This window comes from Rhopilema esculentum, chromosome 17 (genome assembly GCF_057945365.1).
Source record: "Rhopilema esculentum isolate cy_ngs chromosome 17, ASM5794536v1, whole genome shotgun sequence".
In the NCBI taxonomy this organism is placed as follows: Eukaryota; Metazoa; Cnidaria; class Scyphozoa; order Rhizostomeae; family Rhizostomatidae; genus Rhopilema; species Rhopilema esculentum.
Genome location: NC_142831.1, coordinates 6,450,619 through 6,475,397, shown reverse-complemented (window position 1 = coordinate 6,475,397; position 24,779 = coordinate 6,450,619). Strand labels below are relative to the sequence as shown.

General features: G+C 35.2%; 1 protein-coding gene across 1 annotated transcript in view; it reads right to left on the bottom strand.

The window, feature by feature from the left end:
- Positions 1-24,779, bottom strand: part of LOC135682852 (uncharacterized) — a 67,357-nt gene that overhangs the window by 33,607 nt on the left and 8,971 nt on the right. The window contains exons 2-20 of the mRNA XM_089113533.1: positions 23,571-23,720; positions 20,079-20,200; positions 18,835-18,904; positions 18,498-18,552; positions 17,607-17,676; positions 16,545-16,638; positions 14,823-14,893; positions 13,714-13,778; positions 12,351-12,403; positions 11,876-11,926; positions 11,575-11,652; positions 11,317-11,370; positions 10,885-10,947; positions 9,475-9,539; positions 7,553-7,667; positions 6,700-6,861; positions 5,524-5,619; positions 3,090-3,178; positions 1,906-1,943 (exon numbers count right to left, since the gene is read on the bottom strand). Coding sequence (XP_088969659.1) covers positions 1,906-1,943; positions 3,090-3,178; positions 5,524-5,619; positions 6,700-6,861; positions 7,553-7,667; positions 9,475-9,539; positions 10,885-10,947; positions 11,317-11,370; positions 11,575-11,652; positions 11,876-11,926; positions 12,351-12,403; positions 13,714-13,778; positions 14,823-14,893; positions 16,545-16,638; positions 17,607-17,676; positions 18,498-18,552; positions 18,835-18,904; positions 20,079-20,200; positions 23,571-23,720 — 1,561 coding nt within the window. The remainder of the gene's footprint in view (positions 1-1,905; positions 1,944-3,089; positions 3,179-5,523; positions 5,620-6,699; positions 6,862-7,552; positions 7,668-9,474; positions 9,540-10,884; positions 10,948-11,316; positions 11,371-11,574; positions 11,653-11,875; positions 11,927-12,350; positions 12,404-13,713; positions 13,779-14,822; positions 14,894-16,544; positions 16,639-17,606; positions 17,677-18,497; positions 18,553-18,834; positions 18,905-20,078; positions 20,201-23,570; positions 23,721-24,779) is intronic.

Genomic DNA, 24,779 nt, shown 5'->3' with positions numbered 1-24,779 from the left:
GACACTGACCCAGTGCGTCATGAGGGTGTAGATAGCAGATAACATGATCAATTGGTTTATGAACAGACCGGAGATAGCCTACAAATTGCTTGTACAGCCACCTCAATGTGTCGGGTTTTGGAAATTTTCAAACAATATCGCCCAAAGTGAAATATGAAGATAATAGACACTAGAAAAGGCATCTAGAAATCGTTATTTCGCAGCTTTAGGGAAGAATTCAATTAGAGGAATAAAGGATGAAAAGGACGAGACAAGGATCCTTAGAAGTAACAGGGAAACGGATAGGAATATCGAGTTTTGGGAAAGTAGTGAAAATGAAAAGGCAGTTTAAATAGATGGAGGTGAATTCTAAGGAAAATAAAACGTCTTCTGAAATCATAGGAAAACATCCAGTCTTGCTTTATAAATTGTTCGTTAAAAACATTTCTGGACCATTTATCTTAAAAGATTATTGATATTAACTTTCAAGATCGATAAACTGCTAAAGAATTCTTAACCTTTATCGTTGTACAGACGAAAAACCCTGGTTTTAAAGAGCCTAAGCTGTGAATGGCTTTATCTTAGGCAAACATTTTGACCCTGGCCTGGCATTGTTAGCTTTTAGCTATACTAACTTTGATCTCATTTATTTTCAAATATTTTTACAAGATGATTTCTTAATCTTTAGCGTTGCATAATGAAATAGAAGCTAAAAAAAGATTACCATGCGTTTTATGCAAAAAATCAGAAAACGTTGTTGACTTGAATTAGCTATTTTACAATCCATTATACCAATATTACCCTGATATATTCCGCTTTACATTAGGAAAATATCATACTTTTACTGATTATTAATTTGATACTTAAAGAATAAATGAAAACTAAAGATATAAAATGACAGATTTGTTTCAATCAAATGAACATAAGATGAGAAATGCAGTTTGGACTGAGGAGACAAATTTTCTTGTAGCACTGCACTTCTGGTATAGATTAGCTAGAGAAAGGCTGGAGAATTCAAGTAACTTTGACATAAGGTATCAGATTGTGGTAAGAATACGCAACATTGATGAAATGAGGGGAGTATGAACAATGCAAATCAAAGAAGATCGATTGATAGCAAGGCCTGAAGTTTATTTTATGGTTTCCGATAGGTTGAATAAGTTCATCTTTTCCCAGTGGAGAGGCAGCATGATGACGTCACGAAAATCCATTTTTAGAATTGATCAATTTTGAGCACTTGAGCACCGTCAAATAGCGTGCTTAAGCGTTCAAAGTTAGTTCAAACTGTTACGGATTTCCTGAGATATGGCCCACGAAAGATCTGAAGTTTGCTAATTAATAATTGATATTTTTGCTTGATTGATAAGTTTTGGAACCAGGGCCAAATTGCTTTATTCTATTCTAATAAAAATATATCTTAGTAATATCTCAAGTATTTTGTAACAAATCTTTCTGATTTTGCATCTTTAGAGGTAGTTCATAATACTCTTTCCATCTATAAACTTAAAAACCAAAAAGACTAAAAGGGATTTCTATGACGTAATCATTCTGTCTCTCAGACTTTTTACGGTAGAGCTCATGGAAATAGAACGACAGTTCTAAAGCGAATATGTTCAATACAATTGTTAAAAAGGAGCGAAGATGTATGATTTAGACAAGAGTCTCGGTTTCTGTAGAGGACAACCTAATAAAAACATTTGGGTTTGGCGAATGTTGCATAGACCTTAACCACCTGTTGTGCAAAATATATTTCGATGAAAAACAGATTTCTGGATATCTCTTAGAAACTGCAAAAATGTTTTGCTTGTACAACACCCATGAGAAACGAAACGCTCCATGATAGCAAATGCTGAGATGTTGCATACACAAAAAAATGAAAATATGAGCAAAATATGTTCTTGATAAAGACAAATATGCTTGACTCACCTCTAACTTTTTCCAGGGAAATAAGAAGCTTTGCAGATCTGAATAGGGAACAAAAACGCTTATTTACAAACTAAGTGTCGCTAATATTAGTTGTTTCATCTATCAAAAAATCAGATGCTGCTAAATATTGTTTGTGTGTTCACGAAAAGACCTGTGAGCACCAGTAAGTTATCAATAAATGCTTGAAGTCTTCAATAATGTTTGATAGAATTTACAGCTTTGAGCAGATGTTTACTTGATGCCAAGAGATGATAGCAGACAATGTCTTCAATAAAAAGGCGCATTTGATATCTTTGGCAGGGGAAAATGTGAAGTTTGTTAGACAAAACAAATCACATAACTCACAGGTTGCTTTAAATATGGACTTTTAAAATGCAGTAGGAACAAAGACAGGATCACGGTTTAAATTTAAAAAAATGTTACTTTTAATTAGCTCAGCGACATTTAGCGATGGTTAAAATTTGCAAATTATAAAAACAAAAAATAAAACAAAATAAATATACAGGTTATTTCATCGACTGAATTATCTTTTCCTTTTAAACTTTGCTGATTGGCCCTTGAACTTTCAAAGCAAAAGTTGAATAGTTTTTTCTCTCCTGTTTGAGCTAACAAATGACTCTGCTTGCATGGTCTTCAAATCTCACCATGGGATGGCTCCACAATACATATGTATTCTTTCCTAAAAACATCTCGACTAACCTCAAGGAACCTTAGAAATACATCAACTGACAAGAGGTTGGCAAAAAAGCTCAAAAAATTGTCAGAAATATTTCTCATTCAGAGGAGCCTTGGAATTGCCTCTCAGCTTAGTGTAAGCAGGTACCTTTAGGAACAGCTTAAAGCAAGATCTTGCTTAATTGTAAATAGATGTTTGTCATTTGGTTTTCATGTCGTAGAAGATACTTATAACAAGTAGAAGTCGTAGAAGAAAAGGAAATAAATAACAAGTCAAAAGACTTTTTAAACATGATAACGTAAAATTGATTTGAAAAATCTATTACATAATGCCGCAAAGATAATGATTTTGAATTCAAATAAGGGAGGAAAGCATTTGAAAATATTGGCAACTTTGTAGTTGACAATAGACAACAAACTGTACTCCGCTTTAAGACAATAGTGTTTACTGAACATAACATCTCGAAAGGTATATGATGAAGCTAAGGTTAAAAAAAACCCTGTCTAACCTCCTTTCCGCCTGTTGCTTGGCAACTGCCAATCCTTCAATCTCGCTCGTGAACGAATCTAAACCTTCTTCCCATTTCTTGATCAAAACCTAAGAAATAAGATGAAAATGCTAGAAATTCTAGCAATATGCAATGTTTCTGTATCTTAAAGTATGATTGACCTTAACTTTGCCAAACGAGTAAATAAAAGCCACCCTGACTTCGGCTATTATACAATACTACATTGCAATGACCTGCAGTTTATAATTCCATGGCTTTTTTCGTCAATAAAGTTTCTCAGATACCTTGTTTTGTCCTAAATTTCTGTACCTCGCAATTCCACTTGCATTTGCCAATGTCATTAAAAAATAGCAAATTTACAGAGAGCATATTTCAGCGAGGTTATTATCATCTTAAATATTATCCTAAATATGATCTTAATGAACCTTATTCTTCAACTCTTGTCCTGATACGTCATTAAATGACCTGGGAGCATTTTAAGGGAGTCTCCTCATCTTTCCTAGAGTTTCTTAATCAAATCAAAGACCAAAAATAAACATATACGAATATTTATTGATAATGCCTATTTTCAATTAAATATATAGTTGATCTGGAATTTAGATTCTTAAATTCATTTCGACTTTGGGTTTTAAAGATCTTTATCCATATGTAATATTCATAGAATTTCTACATAATAAATATTATTTAAGAATACACAAGCGTTTGTTACCAGCTTCTTTGTTTCAGTCACGTGGTCAACGACTGTGTCAAAAAGAAATAAGAAGAAAAGAACAAAGTCCCAAACCCAAAACCCTCCCCTTCACTCCATTTTCTGAGGCAGGTTCTCGCATCTTAATACCATTGTCCGGAGGAAGAAGAAAATAACTTTTTGAACTCTAGGTTTATTGTTAGCTATTAAGGAAGCATAAAGGGTTATATTTGCCCTTGCATTTAAAGTCACAAATTAACCAATGTCAACCAAAGTAAACAAAGCATAAGCAATTTAGTACCAAGAGACACCAAAAGTAAAAAAGCCTCTAAAACAGCTTCTTACAAAATATTAAGATGGTGAAAACGTATTCAGCATTAACGTTTTTTAATATTCAGTGTTCCAAATTTGTGTCTCAACAGAAAACTTTGGCAAAATATTGAATTATTTATTGATGGTTTCAGAGATTTTTCAAAAAACACTTCGCTTCGCTTCCAAAGTCATCGGTTTACTAAATACAAAAGTGCTTTGTTAGTGAATTCAATAAAGGCCCTGAAAAAAGCCGCAGGACCCTTCATATGTTCCCAATGGGGAAGCTAACCAAGAGCTGATGGCGCTGCCCGGAAGCGTTTGTGAGAAGAGGGGAACTGCAGGCGTAACCCCTGGGGGAATACTGCCCTTAATAATCTTCTTTAGGGGTGTTTTTGCAAAGCGAAAATAAAGTTGTGCATGTTAAGCCTAAAGTTTGATTTTTGGTTTTTACAGTTCAGTTTGGCATGATGGGATATTGAATGCTCAACGGAAACTGAAGTAAATTCTGTTTGGACATGCGTTCAAAAAGCTAAACCAATCTAGATTATCCTCGAGGCTTTATGTTACATTTCATATTGTCTATCTCTTTCACCGCATAGCGTTTCGTGTTGTCTTCTTTTCTACTGCATTCTTCCACAATAATAAGTAAAAGCTAAACATGCGAGATAACAATTTCCTACTGTAGCGTTCAGCAATGCGAACAGAATTTTAAAAGACATCAATAAACAGTAAACTCCGCAAGTTCGAGATAGTGAATGCTCGAGTAATCGGAGGCATTTTTATATGAATGTATTAGGCAAGGGTAATTATTGTCAATTCGACTTGGCCAATGTTCGATTTATCGGGGGTTCGAATCATCGGGAGTCGTCAAAATGCCAATCTTCATAACCCTTAACACTTTTTAATGAACGTACCATAGAAACTGGGAAAGAGGAAAATTGGGAAAGAGTACACCTTTAAACTATTTTGCAAGTCATTAATTTTCGCTTTCAACTGTTAATCTTGCAATTATTTATTGAAGAAAATTTGTAATAAATTCTGATTTTCGGATAGTACAGGACTAACATCAACTGAATGCTAGTAGCAATCCTGGAAGTAGAGAATCTCGTGATTAATTATTATTATTGACAGTATTTATCTTAATTGTAGCCGGGTGGCTATATGACCTTTCATTCACTGCACTGTGAAAAACTGTTTCAACAAATATCCCAGTTTAAAATACATTTTAGCATACCGAGCAAAATATATGTTAATTTTAGGAACTATTAACATATCATACCGAACAAAAGAACACTGTTAAGCAGCTTTCGTTGATTCGTTGAAACCTTGGTTCAACGGAAATTAAAAAGCATGGAGGTAAATTTTGACTGTACTTCTTAATTTATCAGATTGTTTCTTCAGAAAGAACGCCCGTATTTGCAAAAGTCGACTTACATTTGGATGGGTTTCCTGGTCCGAGCTTGGATCGACTGCAGCCAATTCTGCGATTTGTTTTAAGGCAAGATCTTTCTTCTTCTTAAAGTTCAGAGCCTTGAAAAGCAGAGCTGAGTGTTAGTCGCACAATATCATGTTTGTGACTCAGACTTAACCCTTTCATGCAAATAACAGCTTTTGTTGATAACGAATAAGGTTTGTGGCTAAGGTTCTAGTTTTCAAATATGTGAGACAATAGCGCGGTGAAAGTCATCTAGACCCACTGATCATTCGTTTCCTACATGACTTATCACATTGTACCTGTTCTTGTGTTTATATTTGAATTGAGATAAAGCAAGATGGCTTTTTTGTTATGGAAAATAACACCAATCAGTTTGAAGAATTATTTGATATTATTGGAATAACAATTAACCAATTGTTAAAACTGATTTATACATGTTATGTGTGAACTAAATAGGAAATATAAGGTTTAAAAAGACCATCCTCGCTACGGTGTATCAATCAATGTTATTTCCTAGCATCCCCTAGCCTTTCACGTATTATTCAGCCCTCCCAACTCTAGACTGAAGCCTTTTTTAGCTATTTTGCTTAGCTGTGTATCATGTGTGAGTTGCAAGGTGCTCACTATGCCCAGTTAACTTATTATTAGGCTAACATTAATTTTTGTCTTTTAGCATTTATCTTATATATTCCAAGTAAAAATACTCCAACATAACAACATTAGTAAAAAACATAGGGTTCATAACATTAATTGTAACAAATAAAAAGGGGACAACAAATCATTGATAGATACTGCGATGAAATCCAAAATCCAGAGCGAAATACTTGCTCATTTTGTTTCTATTCTAGTTACAGGTGTTCACACGGTCGTGTCATGAGATCCTCTCTCGTGGTATTTGGTTGCTCTGTATTCTATCCGTATCATAATGAATTATATTTTAATGCCCTAGCCAAGCCTCGTAAAAAATGACAGATTTTCCCTTGACCAACAACCCTTCGAAGAAGCAGACTGGGGGATCAATTTGCACAACAAGGAGCAACCGAAGGGCAGCAGAAGGTGTAGAAAATACATCAAAATTTCAAGGTTTCAGACCCAGCAAAACTGATGTCAATGCCCCCTGATTTCACTAAAGTTTGAAGAGAATTTTACATAGATAAAATTGTGGTTGTGCTTACTATTTGCTGCGCAACTGATGAGTACTTGTCTGACGACGCTGCGGTGGAGCCAGAGGCATTTGATTGGTCACTTTCGTGTGTAAAGTTCCGGGAGCCAGTACTGTCAGCAAAACTAAGACGTCCGGAACATTCCCTTGATGTTGTTGATAAGTTGTTTGAAGCCTGAACAAATCAAAGTAAATGCTAGAGAAATCTAAATGTTTTTAAGGGAAACTGCGTTAAAAAGAGCATTGCTTGGGGAGCTTCTGTTGGATGCCAACTTGTTTCTCAGCTCGTTAAAGTTATTGAGGGCGAAGCACGTAGCGTACGTTAAAAAATTTAAATACAGAAAAAATCTTTGCCTAGTACATTGAAATGAATTTGAAAATATATTTGACAATAATCGACATGAGATGATAATATGCGACAAAAATTCTAAAATAAAACAGTTTAAAAATGTATTGTAATCGGGTTTTCTTGGATTGGTTGGATGTAATATTTGCTTACGCCTCTGAAATTCTCTTTTCCTATAACTACTAGTATGCTGATTGTGAGCAAAGACTTAAACGGAACCTTAAACAATAAAATTGGGCCAAAAGTTTACTAATCTATTCAAGAAAAACCAAAAAAGGCCAGAAGAATCTAAGGAACGTCATTGAAAAGATCTTATCCTCAAACTCAGACAAAGCCAGACAAAGATGAAGATTTTGAATAGAAATGTTTGGGCTCTTGGGTTGCAGGTAAGAGAAAAACACTCTTGATACATTGGTGAATCGATAATTATCATGAGTTTGTGACTGCAGCAATGACCTTTTAATATCCATTTACGTATTTTCGGAAATATTTAAGATTTCATCATGAAGCCAGCACTCACAAGCTCTGATCGCATTTCCTGCTGCAAAGTGACAGGTGCATCTCTGTTAAATGGTGTGCTTGCGTAGATTGGCTCTCTGGAACCCATACTTGACGGTGACCGCATTGCTGTGAGTCTGTAAGAAAAATTGGGTTTGAATTTTAAATATCACGATATCTTGGATTGCACATAGAGAGACAAATGCCTTGTGCGTAAATACAGTCTCTTCTCATCAAAGACTCTCAGTACACATTCAAAATCAATGTCATTGATTCAGAAAAAGAAGTTCAAATGTAATGAAACGTTACCAGAAACAGAGTCCAGAAAACATTACGGTTTCTACGGTTATCAGCCAGAGGAAGGTCACCCAACGATGTTATTAAATCAAAAAAGACTAATAAAAAACGTTTACAAGAGTTTAAGAAGCAAGAGGAAATCGAGAAATGTAATTTTGTATCGTGCTTGAATCTTATTTTACCTGACAAAGCGTAACAAACAAACCATAAATGACTCGACCTAAATTCCATTTCTAAAGAACTATTATTTAAAAGAAAGAAATAACACTTTGAGGAAGGCAGATAGAGCAAAATTTCATCCAAGGGAAGTTTGAGGGGTCTTCTGAACTCTGCGTTTTTATATATTTGTATTTGTATTTGTATTTGCTTCTATCTAGCTTCCTAAAGTAGGTTTTAGGACACTGAAAAGCTATGGTTATCGAGCAGTGTCCTGGTCCTGTCTCTCGATGTAACCACTCCTCGTGATTCCTACGCTTGGAATTACAGAGAGGTGGCGACTCTCCTCACTCTAAAAAAGGTCTAGCCATGACAAGGACTCGAACTCCAGACGTTGGACCCTGGATCATTTTTACGTGACCTTAACTATTGAGCTATCCTGGGTTTCAGACCCGCAAAAATTTAACGGCAGCAAAAAATGATGAGAAACTTTTGCGTCTGTGGTACCCAGTATGTAAACTTCCTTTCAACTATAACTTTTTACAGTTAAATTTTGAAGATTAGATTACCTGATCGTTTGAATTTTCTATTATTCTAAAATATTCATTTTCCTATGTAAATTTATTTGATTAGTTTTATTAAGGCTCAGTATTCAAACCTTCAAAAATTCGAAATAAAATTGCTTTCTTAGCTTACCTGAATAGAAGAACATTGAGAACTCGCTTAATACTTTGGGGCTATTATTTTTTCATGATGTGAAAAGGAAATTGAAATCGATATCATGAAGTCCCTCTCGTGCATACCCAGTAGTTGTGCATGGACTAGAAGCAGCTTCGACAGGTGATTTTCATTGCCATAACTCGTTATTTGAAACAGCTTGTAATATTAAAGTTCTTTCGCAACGGGTTATTGAAAGATTAGCAAGAATCGAATGCAACACGCCAATGAACCTCTCTTAAACACTGGGCAAGTGCAATTGTTATTCAAAGTATCCCCGGAGTTGACTGCAGCAAAAGCCTATTCCTGTCATGAGCAGGTGTTATGAAAGATGAAGAAATGAGGAGCTTTTTCTTCGTCCCATATGCAACCGTCAAAGCAAGGGACACAATTAAATTAACTGAATGCAGCCAAAACCTATATCATTAATTGGTTCTGTTAAAAACTGATTAGAGAATGCTCGTTTTCGGTTTTAACGGCACGACTGCAAATCCTTGTTGCAAATTAATTGCCATTTGGGTAAGGAAAAAGCTGTGTAACCACAAGTAGACTCTGATTGAGCAGCGACATGCTGTCGCTTCCGCCAAGACGGTTAAAACGTGGACTAAAACAAGAAACTCTCGTGTAGGTGAGGTTCATACTACCTGTAGGCTAAACGGCGAATCCCCTTATACTGACGAAGCAAGTAAACGTCAAAACGTACTTATTGCAAGCAAATACGATTGGCACATTCGGATGCACTCAGGGCCAAAAGTTTATTGTCAAATTCCTTACTTGCTAATTTCATGTTTTGATTCAAGGAGGTCAACCTCCAGGCGATTCTTTTCTGCCTTCAGAGCCTGAAATTAAATAAAATCATGAAAATTTTAAAGCTTACAAAGCGGTTCCTCAAAAGCTTTAAAAACCAAATCAATTGTTATTGAATCTCATTTTCAGAAGGATTTTGTTCAGTTAGAGTAAAAAAAAGTAAACATTAAAATTGGATATGTTTGATAGGGTAAAAATATTTTTGGCACTGACTCAAGACAGACGAACAAAGCATCGGCATAAAACATCATCCATCCAAAATGTTTTTAGTTCGTTCGGCCACCAGGCTTTACGATGTTTCATGATCTTTCATGGAATATGACTTAAGACAATCATTTTGTAGAACATCGTTTTTGATCAACAAAGTTGCGTTCGTTTGGCCTCCTCTTGAACATTTGTTTGAATCACATAAGTGCAGTAGATTTGAATTCGGTAAAAAAGGCAGCGACTGTGGGAAGCTGTGTAGCGGCTCTTTACCCCCACCAAAGTTTGAAATTTGTTTGAGTCATTTGGCAAGGCCTTTTGGGTAACTCGAAATCACCAACTTTTGTCAATCGAAAACAAAATTCTTACCGTCACTTTAATCTTTGAATACAAATACGACGGGGTTTTATTTGGGCTTACATAAAACTTGTATGGGTTGTCTGCACTAAAACTCTTTAGAACTCTTCCTATTTCTTTCTCAAACCTTTTCTTACTTGTTTCGCGGAGGGACTAAATCGATCTTTTCGAAAAATGCTTTCAACATGTTGGGTCACATCAAACTAGTCCAGAGGGGGAGAAATAAAACAGAGTAATTGAAAGAAACTCTTGGGCAGTTTTTTCGAGTCCTTTGGCCAGGCCATTTGAATGGAACTGGTGTCTCGAATTCAACAATATTTCTCATTGGCAAACTAAAATTCTGCCTTAACTTCTAGGTTGGAATAATTTCAAGGACGGGGTTTTACGGGGCTTTCGTTTAACTTAAATAATATTTAAAAATCAAGACTTTTTACGTCTCATACTTTGTTTCTCAGATGAGCTAAGAGGGTCATTCTGAAAATTGCTTCGAATACAACAATTGTTAAAAACAACCATCATAGGCAGAAAAGGGTTTTTCCGCAATGGGCCACGCTATAGAAAAGCAGTCCAAAAGGAGCATTTTCAAGACCAACGTTTTGATGAAAATCTTTTAGGATAACAAAGTAATTGATTTTTGCTATAATTTTTCTTGAATTTAAAATAAAGAGAGCTGACCATATTTTAGAAATTCACTTTCTGAAACTTATGATTTGAAAATGGGTCAGCTTTCAAAAGTTAAGATCATTCCCACAATTTCGATGTTAAACCTAAGCTAGGCAACTCACAAAAAGCGTATGTAGAAGCAAACTTCCATACCTCGTTGGCCATTGACAACTCAGCAATAAATGACGTCATATACTCTGATTTACTCGATGATTCCTACACAGAAAAACATTGCAGAGTAGATTTAGTGGTTGGAGTGACCTGAAACAACTAACTTAAAAAACTTTAGCAAGAAATTTAGAGCTGTTTGACTAGCCAATAAAAAGTTATCTTAAGAGAAGCTTTAAATAATAATTTTTTTAATAACAAGAAAACTTATAAGAAACTCTATTAACAAAATTGCAAATGTTTGAGGCATGACAATAAAGTTCAATACAACAGCAAAAAGCAGGATCAATACAAAAACTTTTTGTAAATACGAATGAAATGTAGGTGAAATTATTTAAAGATAGCTTTCTGTGTGTATATTGTTCCTTTGTTATACGTAATTATTTAAAATTTCAATAATCGTCCAAGGACACTCACGTCAACAATCTTTTGTTTTAGATCCTGAAGAACTTCCAAATCAACATATAATTGCTAAAAATGAGAAAGAAACTATAAAAATAGTACTTCAAAATTACATTATGAGACGCAACGACAAAATCATAAAAAGCAACTTTTTGCAAGTAGCAGCACAGCATAGATTTTTATCTATGATCAAGACAATTATTGTTGAATTTATTGGGGAAACTTGTATATGACCAAGACTATTACAGTTTTATTTATCATAGCAAAAATTACCTTTTGTTCGTTAAGTTTTTGCATCAATTCACGGTTCTCTTCTCGTACAGCTTCCAATGCAGCATTCTTAGCAAGATCCTGGATAAAAGAAAATCAGGTATAAAGACTTCAAACTTCACAAATGTCACAACATGGAACATAAAATAATTGATTGATATATCCATATTCAACACTTTTCAAAAACGAATTTTTTAACAACGATAGCTAATCTTTAATTTTGCTTCATTCTGACAAAAAGACAGTCGGTTCAAACAAAATCAAGGCGGAAGTTACAAGGATTAAATTATTTTTCTGAGCTAACCACTTTTTGATAATCTTCGATTGTGCTTTGAAGAATATTATTCTCTTTCTCCTAAAAGAGAAGTTGCAAAACACATTAAGGGCTTTTTCTGTCGCGGGGCAATTTAGAACTTCTCTATTCCGTGAGCTAAAAACGTTCACATTCTACCAATAAAATGGGTCAAGTTTCATAGCTGCAGTTGACTCTCAGGGCTACCAAATAAAATCAATTCCTGCCCACAAATAAAAATGTCCACAAAATTATGCACATGGACAATGAAAAGTTCAGTTTAGAAAGTCTATTGCCATTGTTGGAAATTACTAGATTAATTTTTATGTATTTATTTTACTTTGTATATACATTGTTTACTTTATTTTATTTATTATATTTTAAAAACCTGTGAATGAACATCTTTTTAGCAGTTTACAGTAACAAGATTGATAACAACAATGATTAACACTAATAGACGTTACGGCAAAAAACAGACCAGGCTTACCAACTGACTCGTCCGTGAGGTTAACTCGTCTTTTCTGGTCCGGTATTCATTCACTGCAAGAAAACCGTAATTCCTAACTTCATGTTAAAGAATGACCGTTTAATATTACTTCCACTTGGATTTGTGTGAATAGCATTTTATGCTATACGTCCCACGCTATACGTTATCAAATGGGATGGGTTTTGGCGCGGTAGTTACGCGACGAAGAAACAAAGGAATTGAGGTCTAAGATGGAAATGAAATGGAAAACGAATGACACTGAGTTTAAATGACGGCTTTAAATAAAGGGTACCTGATAATCAAAATATCAGTTCACTTTTTGCCAGAACCATATAATTTCGGGATTTATTGTAAGTCTTTCACTTCAAGCACTCCCGTAAGAAAGCATCACTTCTGTCATGGGGTGGCACTTCTGTCAACTCCACTTTAACTGGGGGCCCATTTTGGGCGGCTATAGGATAATCGGCTATTTGTGGAGGGGGGGGATGACCGCTGTTGTTACAGTTAACATTTTTTGATAATGCTTTTCGGGGATCTACCGGGAATAAGTCAGAGAAAGGGGTATGAGCAGAAGGTTCGTGGAGGGAGGTTTTTGGGGCATTTTTGCTGTGGGCTACCAACCGAGAAAAATTGGGAGCAGTTTTGCAATCGGGAGCCAAAGATCAAAACTGGAAATTAGAGCCATTGTTATTTACTGAGATAAATTTTAAGAATAAGATTAACTAGCTTTAGCAGAAGCCAAATATCTAGAGATTTAACCCATGAAAAAACTATTCAAACGAAATTAAAAATGGCTTAAAAAGCAAATATTTTAAAACATGCTTAAGCTTTTTGTCTGACACTCTTCAAAACAATGGACGAGACTTTTTGAACTAAGGGATATTTATACCCATTTTTAGATCGAAATAGGCCAATCAGAAACACGAGCTCATGACTGTAAAGGCTTCCCAGTCAGTGCGGTTTGCCTATAGAAAATGGTACCAATGGAGGGCAAAGGTGAAAACAAGCTCTTTCTGTCTACAAAATAGCGGTTTTTTCACTTTTATATACATCAATTATAAAACTGCTAGGCGGAACGACGACCGGGCTCTGCCAGTTACACGTAACAAGTCAATATCATACATTTGGCACAATCTGGGTTTTCTATCAAATGCTGCCCCCTAGTAGAATCACACGCTTTAGTTTTTGACCTGCAAGACCGAGATAACTGTTCGCTCAGGAAAGGAGTTTTGTTTCTTGTGTTGAAAAGAACTTGCGGCTTTTTCTTTTGTACAACTAATTATCCGCAGACATCGCTTTTTATAAATACCCCCTCATACTGAAGCAGTCAACTACTATAGCTTATAAAAGAAAGTGAACTCACTCTTATTTTTGATCGCTTCAAAATCTTGCTCTAATGATTTATTTTTCTCAACCAGTTGGTCATACCTAGAATGATAAGGTCATACCTAAAAACAAATATCAACTGAATGATAAGACTGGTATATTCAGTACTGGCCCCAAAATAGTTAGAAAAGCGAAGCAGAGACTAATGATTTAATGCAGATTCCAAAACTACTGTGGAAACAAAAAATTTATCTATTAAAGAACAAATTTGGTCAAAATACCAAGTCCCTTTCTGCTCTTATGCTCTTAATTTTTCTATGCAAACAATCTTGTGGTACAAAACTTGTAAATGGCTTTGAAAAAAGCAAACATTTAGTAAACTAAAGCTTTTCGTCTGACACTCTTCAGAGTTTAAAACGTCAGAACATAGATCGAAAACTCTACGCTAAGAAATATATATACTTAGTTGTGGATCGAAATAGGCCAATCAGAAACACGAGCACATGATTGTATAGGTTGACCAATCAGTGCCGCTTGCCTATTATAATTTTTCTATGTTTCTATAACTTTCTGTTTCAATTTTCGCGTGTAAACACAAGACCAATTGTATGTCGATAGAGGTCTCTCATGATGAAACTAAAAAACCTATATAAAGAATTATGAGCATTATTCAAGTCAAAAGTCTTTGGATAAGTTGGACATTCCCGAACTCATATCAATTCCTTACCTCCTTTGAAGATTCAACTTAATGGGATCAAGCTATAGTATTTTACTACATCAAATCAATGTAATTTGATCTTTATGAACCAAGCAAACTTCAAATGTTTCATTGACTATACCCAGCTTTTAATTTATTTAACTGATTTTGCCCTTCTAGATGTATTTCACAGTCTTCTTTCAGATTGTTTGGTCAAAAAGAATAATTATAAAGGCACATTTTGATGACGTCACACAAGAGCTCTATTTTGATTCAAACCATCTGAATCCGATCCCGTGTAAACAGTCTCTGGATAACTGCCGGACTAAATAATGAATATAATGAAAAATATAATAAATATAAAATGAATAAAAGAAGGAATGATAACCGTTTTCATTATGCTATTAAGATAGGCAGCTAATTGCCATAATAGTTGTGAAACGTCATACCTGCTCAATTTATTTCTTAGCTCTGCAATTTCTTGCAACAAAATTGAATTGGCTTCCTCCGAGGTATCAACCTGTGACAGAGCAAATTATGCTTAAGAATTTTATTGAATTGCAAGAAACATGGAAATCGGTTGAAATTTTACACCTGCCCAATGTCGATCTCGAAGAGCTATTTGACATCAAACTAAACGGGAGATCTTCGTTAAATATTAACAAAACTGTCCATTTAGAATCATCAACAAAGTTGCAATGAGGAAACAAAACCTCGCATAACTCAAAGTAGTGGTTATTAATTCGCAGAAGCCACTGTCATTGCTGAACGATATTCAAAAATTTCAGATTGGAAACATAGATCAAAGAAGCGAAATCCAATCAAATATCAAAGAAGCCAGGCTATTCAAAATGAATATTAAAAAACCAAGAAAAAAAAAGGCGAAAAAATCCCAAAAAACCAAAGGTCAGCGACAAGCTTCCAACCAGGAAAACTGTCAACAGCCAATCATTTATTGAGAGACAGGTGCATAGTTTTTATGCTAATTTCTCAAATTGCTGCCTTTGGAGAACCTAAGCTGAAACAATGATTGCTTCTAGTGTAAGGATTATTGAATTTAGCTCTTGGATCGACTTCCTCAAAACGTCTGAAAAAACTTTTAATCTACCCTAGATCCCCAGCATCAACTGTGTGTCTAATCATGTTCCATGCTAAAAAACTTTAACTCCTTAAAAGCTTAAAAATTCTGCATCTTTAATCTATACCTGCTCTTGGTGTACGAGCTCACAATATGAGATTTGATAAAAAAGCAACAGCAAAAACATCCCTAGGCAGCAAGCAAGAGAAAGCTTTTCTCTTTAGGAAATTACATACATTGCCGGATAATCTTATGTTTATGAAGGAGTTTCTGACTTCATGGAGACGTCTAGTTGTTTACAGGACTTAAAGAGGAAAATAAGATTACTAACAAAACCTCAAAAGTATAATTATTACTGTCATTTTCTTTCTGAATTGAGACCTCTTGGCATTAGCGTTCTGTCATTATTCACTTATGTGAATAAGAATTGAAATTTTCAGATTTTCAGATTAATAACAAATTTCCCGACTAATTCAAGGAATCCCAGAGGTTTTTCTTTGGGTAGGGGGGGGGGTACACCTTTAGCCAATGTCCGAGTTATCTTGAATAACGTTGGAAAACCTAACGGGAATTGAAAACTAATCCGGATTAGTGAAAGTTTGAGTTATCCAGGGTACTTATTTGATCTGCACTGGCTTCCAGTCAAACAACGCATATGGTTTACCTTATCCTGCTTACCTTCAAGTGCTTGATAGGAAATGCACCTGTGTATTTACGGGACATGGTGGAGAGGTATGTGCCCTATAGAACTCTCAGATCAAGTAACGCGCTGCTGTTAAAGGTTCCTCGTTTCAAGAATAAAACATTACGTGCTAGAACTTTTGCCTACGCTGCAGCTAGTCTTTGGAACAGTCTTCCGTTTGAAATTCGTTCTGTTGACAATATTGATAATTTTAAATCGCTGTTAAAGACTCATTTATTTAAATGAGCTTATGATGTTATGTAAAAGGTTTTAAATTGTAAAGTGTATAGAATATTGTATTATAGTTATCCACTTTAATCATTATTATTATCATTATTATTATTACGAATTAACGGAATTCAAGTGGAGGTCAGGAAATTGAGAAAGTAAAAAGGATGACATGAAAATCACCTGCGCACGTAACTTGGTTTTCTCATCAACCAATTTTCTGTTGGTGGTTTGCAAGTCTTGAATTCGTCCAAGAATTTCAGACTGCGATTTCTCCCTGGGAACAAAAAAGTCAAGAATCAATACTAGGGTAACCACAGTTTAGTACCAGTCTTCTAAGCTTGGTCGTTCAAAATTTTACGAATGAAAAATATTTGACCATTTGTCTTATAGTTGCTTAAAGTAAGAAATTCAATAGTCACCCTATCTGTTATACAATAGTTTGCTCTTTTCTAAAAAATAATCATGAATAGAGCGAGAAATAAAAAACCCAGTGAGGCAATTGTTGTTAATCTTTTCGTGGTACAAAATTTGAAAATGGCTAATGATAACATTTTGAAATTTTTTAGAAAAATGTTAACATTTTGAGTCATAGCAAAGCTTTTTGTATAAAAGGCCAGAATATAGATCGAAACACTAGCGTAGTGTTTTAGGCCTAAGGAACGCAGCTAATGATAATTAGATTCTTGTAAATGCCAAAGGGATCTGCGTACAGGCAAAGCTATTCGTGTAAAAAAGTAGCTTGAAACTTTAGTTTCTTCCGGCAGCAGACGCTTCATTGTAGCTTTCTATTGACAAATCCACGGAGAGTAGTAGAATTAGGAATATTTGTTTTAGTTAAGTGGGAAAAGGAGGTAACAGTGTATGTCATTTACGTATACACCCGGTAGGTCATCTCAAACTATCATGTGTAAGCACCCGTGTTTGAGGGTTGAGAAAACTGGCCCTTATCTCTGATATTTGATTTCATTTTGATTCCCTTTTTCCTTGAAACCAAAAAAAATTTATACCCATTTTCCTGAAATCAAATAGTTGAAATGAGGCGAAACAAAGAAAAATTAGAAACTTTATTAGGATTCCCAAATCATACACCTTTTCTTCTATTTTCTTTGTCCTAGATATATGACAAAATTGAACCCCTTTCTCAGAGATATTGAAGACACGGGTGCTTATATTCGACAATGAGAATGGACCCTCCGGGCGAATACATAGTCATACAAGATAAGCAATACAACATCAACTTACAGTAATTGCCACTCGCCGCTCGATTCTGAACTGTAAAAGCTTCTACTTTCTAACGAGTTCTCTGCATAACCTGGATGGAAGAATCGTCTAATGAATTTTAAAGAAAAACAGTGAAGCTAACATACTTTTATTCCTGACATGCCAAATATTTTGCAACACAACAGGGTTGTACAAAACGACACTATACCAAACTGCTGGCTTAACGTACAACGCCCACCAGCATTAACTAGAACATCGAGCAATTTGTGTTGTGTTTTTCATTTCTTTCCCAAATGTTACTACTTAAGCCTCCCCCCTCTCCCACAGAACAATGCAGGTAGTTTAGGCAAATATCATGCAAGTAACACTTTAGAATTTACTTCCTAATCTCCCATTTTTTATAGAAAAAGAGGGGGATGGGTGAGATGGCCCTTGAAAAACTGACTTAGTGTTCCAAGATTAGCAAGGATCATTGATCATAGAAATAAAAGACAACGGGATCGGAGCTTGGAGTCGACGGTTCTTCATAAACAAATGCGACTTGAAATTGAATGATACGTCTTTCTATACCAAACAAGACACGTATACTACGATTAAAACAATGATACAGTCATGTGGGTTGAAACACAAGACAATCACATTGCATTTTATCTAGCTGATAGCAAAAAAAACACGAGACGCGAATATTTGGCCTTTGGTTTTGAATAAATGAATATGGAAAAATATTCGCTATCTTCAATATTATACCAATTACCCGCTACTGCAAAAAAAAAAGGTTTTGGAATCCGAAGATTTCTGCATATATAGTTTTAAAGTGTTGAAAATGTAGTCAAATGTTCTCGAAAATATAGAAAATTTTAATCCTGTTGCATACAAATTCAAAATATCCTAAAATACCCTCTATTTACCTACCATTGCTCAATGCATTCAAATTTTGATCGCCTTCGCCGCGTCCTCGGTAAACGACCTAGAAAATGAGCCACTGATTCATGTTCTTGGATAACAAGATTAAATGTCTCTCGACATAGATTGAAAGTTCCTAGAAAATAGTACCATTACATTATCAATGAATACATTATCAGCGTCTTGATAGCTATCATTGCTGATATCACATCTTTGAATAAGCACGAATAATTAACATAAATTTACACTGACTCAATTCCGTTGAGAGTAGAACTTGGTGCGGCGTCTAAGGACTATAGTATTCCACAGGCAAAAACGTAAATTTATGCAATGATGATAATCTTACCCCGAGACTTTCTTCTTCCTCAACACCCCTCAAATGGGCGCTTTCTTCATCGTTAAAATCTTGTAGTGAGCTTTAAGAAAACATAAGATTTTGAAGAATCTTGAATGAAGTAAGCAGTAGTTCAGATGCAGAATGTGTTGACGTTGATTTTAAGGAGATTTTGAGTTTGAGATTTTGAAATCAAGAAAATTGTAGTGATAATAGCCAAAATTAGGAATAAAAAGAGAAATACTCTCTTGTGAAAAGATTTGCAGTTTCTTGCTTTACTCTTATTCATTGATTTTCCACCCTCTTCAACAAGCACAACAAGTTCGTCAGTAGACTTTGCTGTTTTTAGAGCAATCATAAATAAAGAATGTAGCAATTTCAGACAAGCATCAAGAAGAAAGGAAGACAAATGAAAACACAATGAAAATATTGCTGCTCGAATAAAGACACAGCAACGAGGAAATCGCTTGATGAATAAATTGCAGCGAGCAAACCAAAGATTCACAAATATCCTACAAACCATTCAAAAATCTATCAAATCTGTGATAAAAACAATTGCGAATTGATTCGATTGGCAAATTTCAATTGATCGGTGTATGAACAGGTGTTCTTTGCTTTTCTTGATTTTAAAAATCTGATGGGTGCTAAATCTTGATAGAGGTTTGTCATCTTTGCAGTTTTAATGCAATCAATGAATTACCAAAACAGCTACATCATTTGTTTATCCCAATGTTTATCTCTTTTGTTAATTTTTAATCAACATACAACGAGAAGACGCCAAAAAGTTTTCATTTGGTCGTCTATAACACATATCAATACACTGGTGACGCTCTGCCTTTTTAGCTCCATTGCAATATTGCCTAGAGTTTCAACATTTGAAGAATGAGAGAAGAAAGTTAAAAGTTTAAAGTAGTGTAACAAACAGTGTATGGAATGCCTAGAAGCAACCCTGACTGATAAAACATCACATTGTCGATAATTGCATTCGGATATTGCGGGGTTCGGTAAAGTTTAAGATCTTTAAATAAAGCATGGTTTGTGCATTATTCCTCCCGACTTCACCGGTTGATAGCGATTATATCAAATCAAGGAGCAATTGTGTTTTTAAGATCTATTGGTATTTTTAGCTGATACTAGAACCTAGAACAAGACACAACTCGAGGAAACTTAACTAAACTTACTGCAAAGGGCCCTCTATCTGCAAAGTTTGGGCTTCTTATCGATAACTGAAACAAATGAACGTAGAAACGGCTAACCTTCTAGACTGAACATTGTGGATCCAACGGCGAATTCCAGTGTTGTACATCTCCTTGTCAACGGTAATGTCCTTTCCTGACGGGTCTAAGATGACTGCCAACTCATCAAGGTAACCGAGTATCTAAAACGGGTGTTACTGTTACGTCAATATCTCTAAGCGATTAAGCATAGGATATTCTATTCAACAGAATCACAGAGAGGTGCACAGGGGTGGCTTCACTGGAAGGGCTGGTGAGGACAAAGCGAGCTGAAAAGCCGAGGGAAGAAGAGAATGATGGGAGAAAGGAAGATAAAAAGGAATGGATTGTTGATGAAAGGATAGGACTGGGTGGGCAGATTAGGAAGAGAGAGAAACTGCGAGGACAGTGGGAGAAGGGGAAGAGCTCGGAAGACAGAGGAGAATGAAGGAGAATAGGGAAGGATACATCCCCGTGAACAATTGTAGTCCCCAAAACTTTTACCTATACCATACTTCCTCTAAAGAACGCCGCGGCGTTTATTAGAAACTGAAAATTTTGGATGCGACGTTCAATAGAGGGTGGCATTCATCAGAGGGCGGTGTTCAATACAAAATGAAAAGTTTGTCAAATGAAAAATGACTAGAAAAATGCGATGAAAAAAGATAAAATGAATGTCAAGGAATGTCAGTATCCCTGTCTCCTTCAGAGTCCTCGTCTCTATGAGATAAAAACTTTCATGGCTTTCGAATAGTAAGCGTATAAACGATTCCCTACTTCTTGTTTGGTGTGTTTTCTAATGAACGCCGCTTTTCAAGTTGCGGCGTTTTTTCCAAATGGTTGGCTGAAAGTGCGGCGTTCATTAGAGGAAATATGGTATCCTAATCAAGTTTTAACAGTAATACACTTCCAGTTGGCAACTCAAAGTCGATAAACAAAATGTGTATTTACGTCTATTTTCAGTAACATTTTTTGTGGTTGTTTCTGAAATGAGCCATCATATTTCCTGTACTTTGCTATCATATCTTTTCTGTTATTGGCAATGTCCAACGGTTGACATTAACCACAAATTAACCACCAAAGATATTAGATTTTTTGCCACATTTAGACGCAGAACAGTTAATAAATAAACAGTATAAAACGTATTAAAACAAATTCAAGGATCAAGCAGTTACCATTCATTCGAAGCTGCTTTTAGCTACAATTTCCATTTAAGAAAATTGAGAGAATAAAATATATACGGTTTTTTAGCTACACAAGACAAATGTCTCTAGGTACACAGGCCCAACGAGAGGGGGCAAGGGGGCCTATAAGCAAACAGAGGTCCGCTGGAAATCAAACTGTCCTAAAATGACTTATAATAGCATGGTAATTTTAAGAAAAATAAGTCATATTTCTACTGGGAAAATTTGAAAGAAAGAAAAACAAGTCAAATCTTTTGCAATTTAAATCCATATTAAACTATTTAAAGATTATTGCTTTGGGTAAGAAGGGCGCAAATACTGGCGATGCTTCTGGGCCCCGGCGTGGCTCTTGGCAGTAGATCTTGTCAAGTACATGATTCCAGATGTGACAGAAGAATAGATTCCAGATATGACAGAGCCAGGGAAAGAATTCGTTTGCCAAATCCTTATGGTTTTCTTCATTTTCGATTTCAAAGACTCAAATAAAAAACGTATTGTGTACTATGTTATAACACAATATTTGGGCGTTTTTCACCGGTGATTAGTAATCACTTAATCCTGAAATTGTCAACTTTGATTGCCTGCGTTGTGTTAAAAAATTAAAACTAACACGAACAAGAAAGAAAAACATTCATAACGATTAATGTTTCTGTAATGAACACAGGCTTAAAAAAGCTCAACTGTGAAAACTCAACATCGCCACGTCCGTCAAGTTTAATTACACTCTTTTTTTATAAGAACCAGTAAATTTAAGTTCAGGCTGACTGTTCTTAATTTTTTCGAAAATCAGAGGCTGGATTGTTCTTAATTTGTTCTTAATCTAATAGGGTGTAAGCAGTGCGAGTGCTAGCTTTTTCGCTCTAGGGAGGTGTTCAGGCCTCATTTGCCAACAAAGTGAGTGAGACAACCTTCATTTGCCGAAAAGTTTGAATATTCGATGAAAAAGCACCCACACATCGCTAAAAATCCTCGATTTTGAGAAAAAACGTTGTTCAAAATTGCATTTTGCAGAGCTCAGCCTCAACTTGTTCTTAATTTGTTCTTAACTTTTGACCAATTTTGAGGCTCGTGTTCTTATAAAATTGTTCTTATAAAAAAGAGTGTAATTTAACTTGAAAACTCAGAAAAATCTTTATACTTGGTATTATAAAAAATAATTAAAAAGAGGGAAAGTTAAGAAACCCTTATACAAATTATACTAAAAATATTCTTTTGTTAGAAAAGCACGTGGCCGTATGTCATAAAATATGTAAAGAAAAACACTTACTCAATGTCAAATATGATGATAGATAGCTGCAGGATATGCAAAAATATTCAAAACAGCGGATCAAAGGGTCTACCTGCCAATTTTTATAGTGATATGCTGATTTTGTGCAGCTAGGAACCTTGCATTAATCCACGATTCGCTTACAATGTTCCTTGCGATTCGTGAGTTTCAAGCAAAAGAGCATGTGCTCAAATTTGCTACATAATTTATTTATAAAATCGAGCTGAGAATTAACACAACGAAATATGCCCAAATCTTTGTCACGTCTGCGAATAATCTTTGCATCATTTAATATCTACGGCAACGGGTTAATATTTTGCAGGTAAATTCTTCTACACCTGTTATTACAAATTTGATGTTGAGGTGTCGAAATTGACGAAGAATGGACTATTTTGGTAGACCCCTACTAGGTATGATATAATGTATACGTGTTTGCAAAAGAAATGAGGGTCCTTCATACACTTTCATGCCTATAGACCTGCCATCTCTCTACTTATATCATATAGCTTAGGCTACAGTTTAGGTCTACTGAAAGCTAAGTTCATATTCCCGGTGCTAGAGCACGACCGGGGCAAGTTAGTACCGATGGTGTACAAAACCGGAGATAAATCAAGACCGTTGAGAAACTTAGACCGGTGTTTAATGCGCAAGACGAATCCAGTATCCAAACCAAACGTTAGTATGTTTTTGATTTGCGATTCTGCTTAATCAGAAACCCGAAAATATCGATAAATAATTTATATATTTTTAGGCATATCATATGCCATTTTCACACAACCAAGCTGTTTAAAATACCATGTATGCCTGAAAAATGTCAAGCTTCTATCATTTACAAAGACTGTGAAATATTTGATGGTAGCCGTTCTGACATCTATCCTGAGAAGAGGAGATATATTTATCCTGATATATCTGTCTTTTTGCCCGCGTATAAGTCTTTATTTTGTCATACGAGCCATTCAATTTACTGCCAACCTTCTAGGTTTCAGAGGTGGCAATCCCCAATTTCAAGGTCAAAGTTCATGAGAGGCCAAGGCTCAGGTCAAAGTTTGTAGTTCAAGGTATCAAAATAAAGTGAACCCTGACCTTTGGGTTGTCCTCTGCAGCTGCCTCTTTGAGTAAATGATCAAGTAGCGTAGATACTTTGACTTTGCCATTGTTATTCATGTCACATGATTCAAATACCGATCTGAGAAGAACTTCTCCATCGGATTCGTCAAAACTTTCAGCATCACTCTAAAAGAAAGAAAAACATCTTTATAACACTTCAGCCAGCCTGTGGTGCTGTCATATCACTAAATATTAAATGGGCTTTATATAAATCATTTAAAACAATAGGATACATTGTGTGAGAGAATATTCGACAACCGTGTTCAACGATGCAATACAGTGCATTGGCACTTTTCATTTTTTTAACATTTCAATAAAATGGCAATCTTTAAAGAAAGAAAAATAGTGTTAAAGACATCGAAGTAAAATCTAGATCAAATTTTTCCTAAATGTTAATTTGACTAACTGAACTTGTGCAATTTTCTCTATTAATTTAGAAAAGTTTCTACCAATCGTTTACATTGTTTTAGAAATGATGTTAAAAGCTTATCCGCAACCGGCATGCTTTGCGCCTATGTTTTCAAAACCGGCCTAACATTGTACTGCATAATATCGTATCGTTCTTTTTTACTTCTTGACAAAAGCATCGCTATTCGAGTCTGCGTTATTTGACAAAATTAGAAATAAGGGAATAAATTAAACCTTCAAGAAACCTTGTTACTTAAATTGTTTCCACCCGACAGATGAAACATCACTGAAAATGTTTGTAACCTGCTTATCATTGTGCTACATATTATAAACAAAATTGAAAAGTAATGTTTTAGAATGGAAACAATTTCAAAGTTAGAGGATATAGTTTATTTTTACTGGTGGCATATTGGATTTGGGCCGTGTTCTGTAAAAGAATACGCTAGAAACAGGGAGCGCTCTTACAAATGGTCGCGTGATGGGTGTAATAAACCAAATATTGAGACGTAAAATGACTTCAAAATATATTTATCTTCATCATAATCGTACATACAAAAAAACTAACTTACAACACGTGCTAACTGGAATAGAGGCTAGATATGATTTATGCACATATTTTAATACTATTGTCCACAGGGGATAACACTATCCCCCTCCCCATCTCTCTTCCTATGTTAGTGAATGTGAACGAGTTCTGTTTGGTAGTATGTTTGCAATGTCTACTCTGCACCAATTTCTGTTGATCATGTTGTTATTATCTTCTGGTTGTTCTCCGTG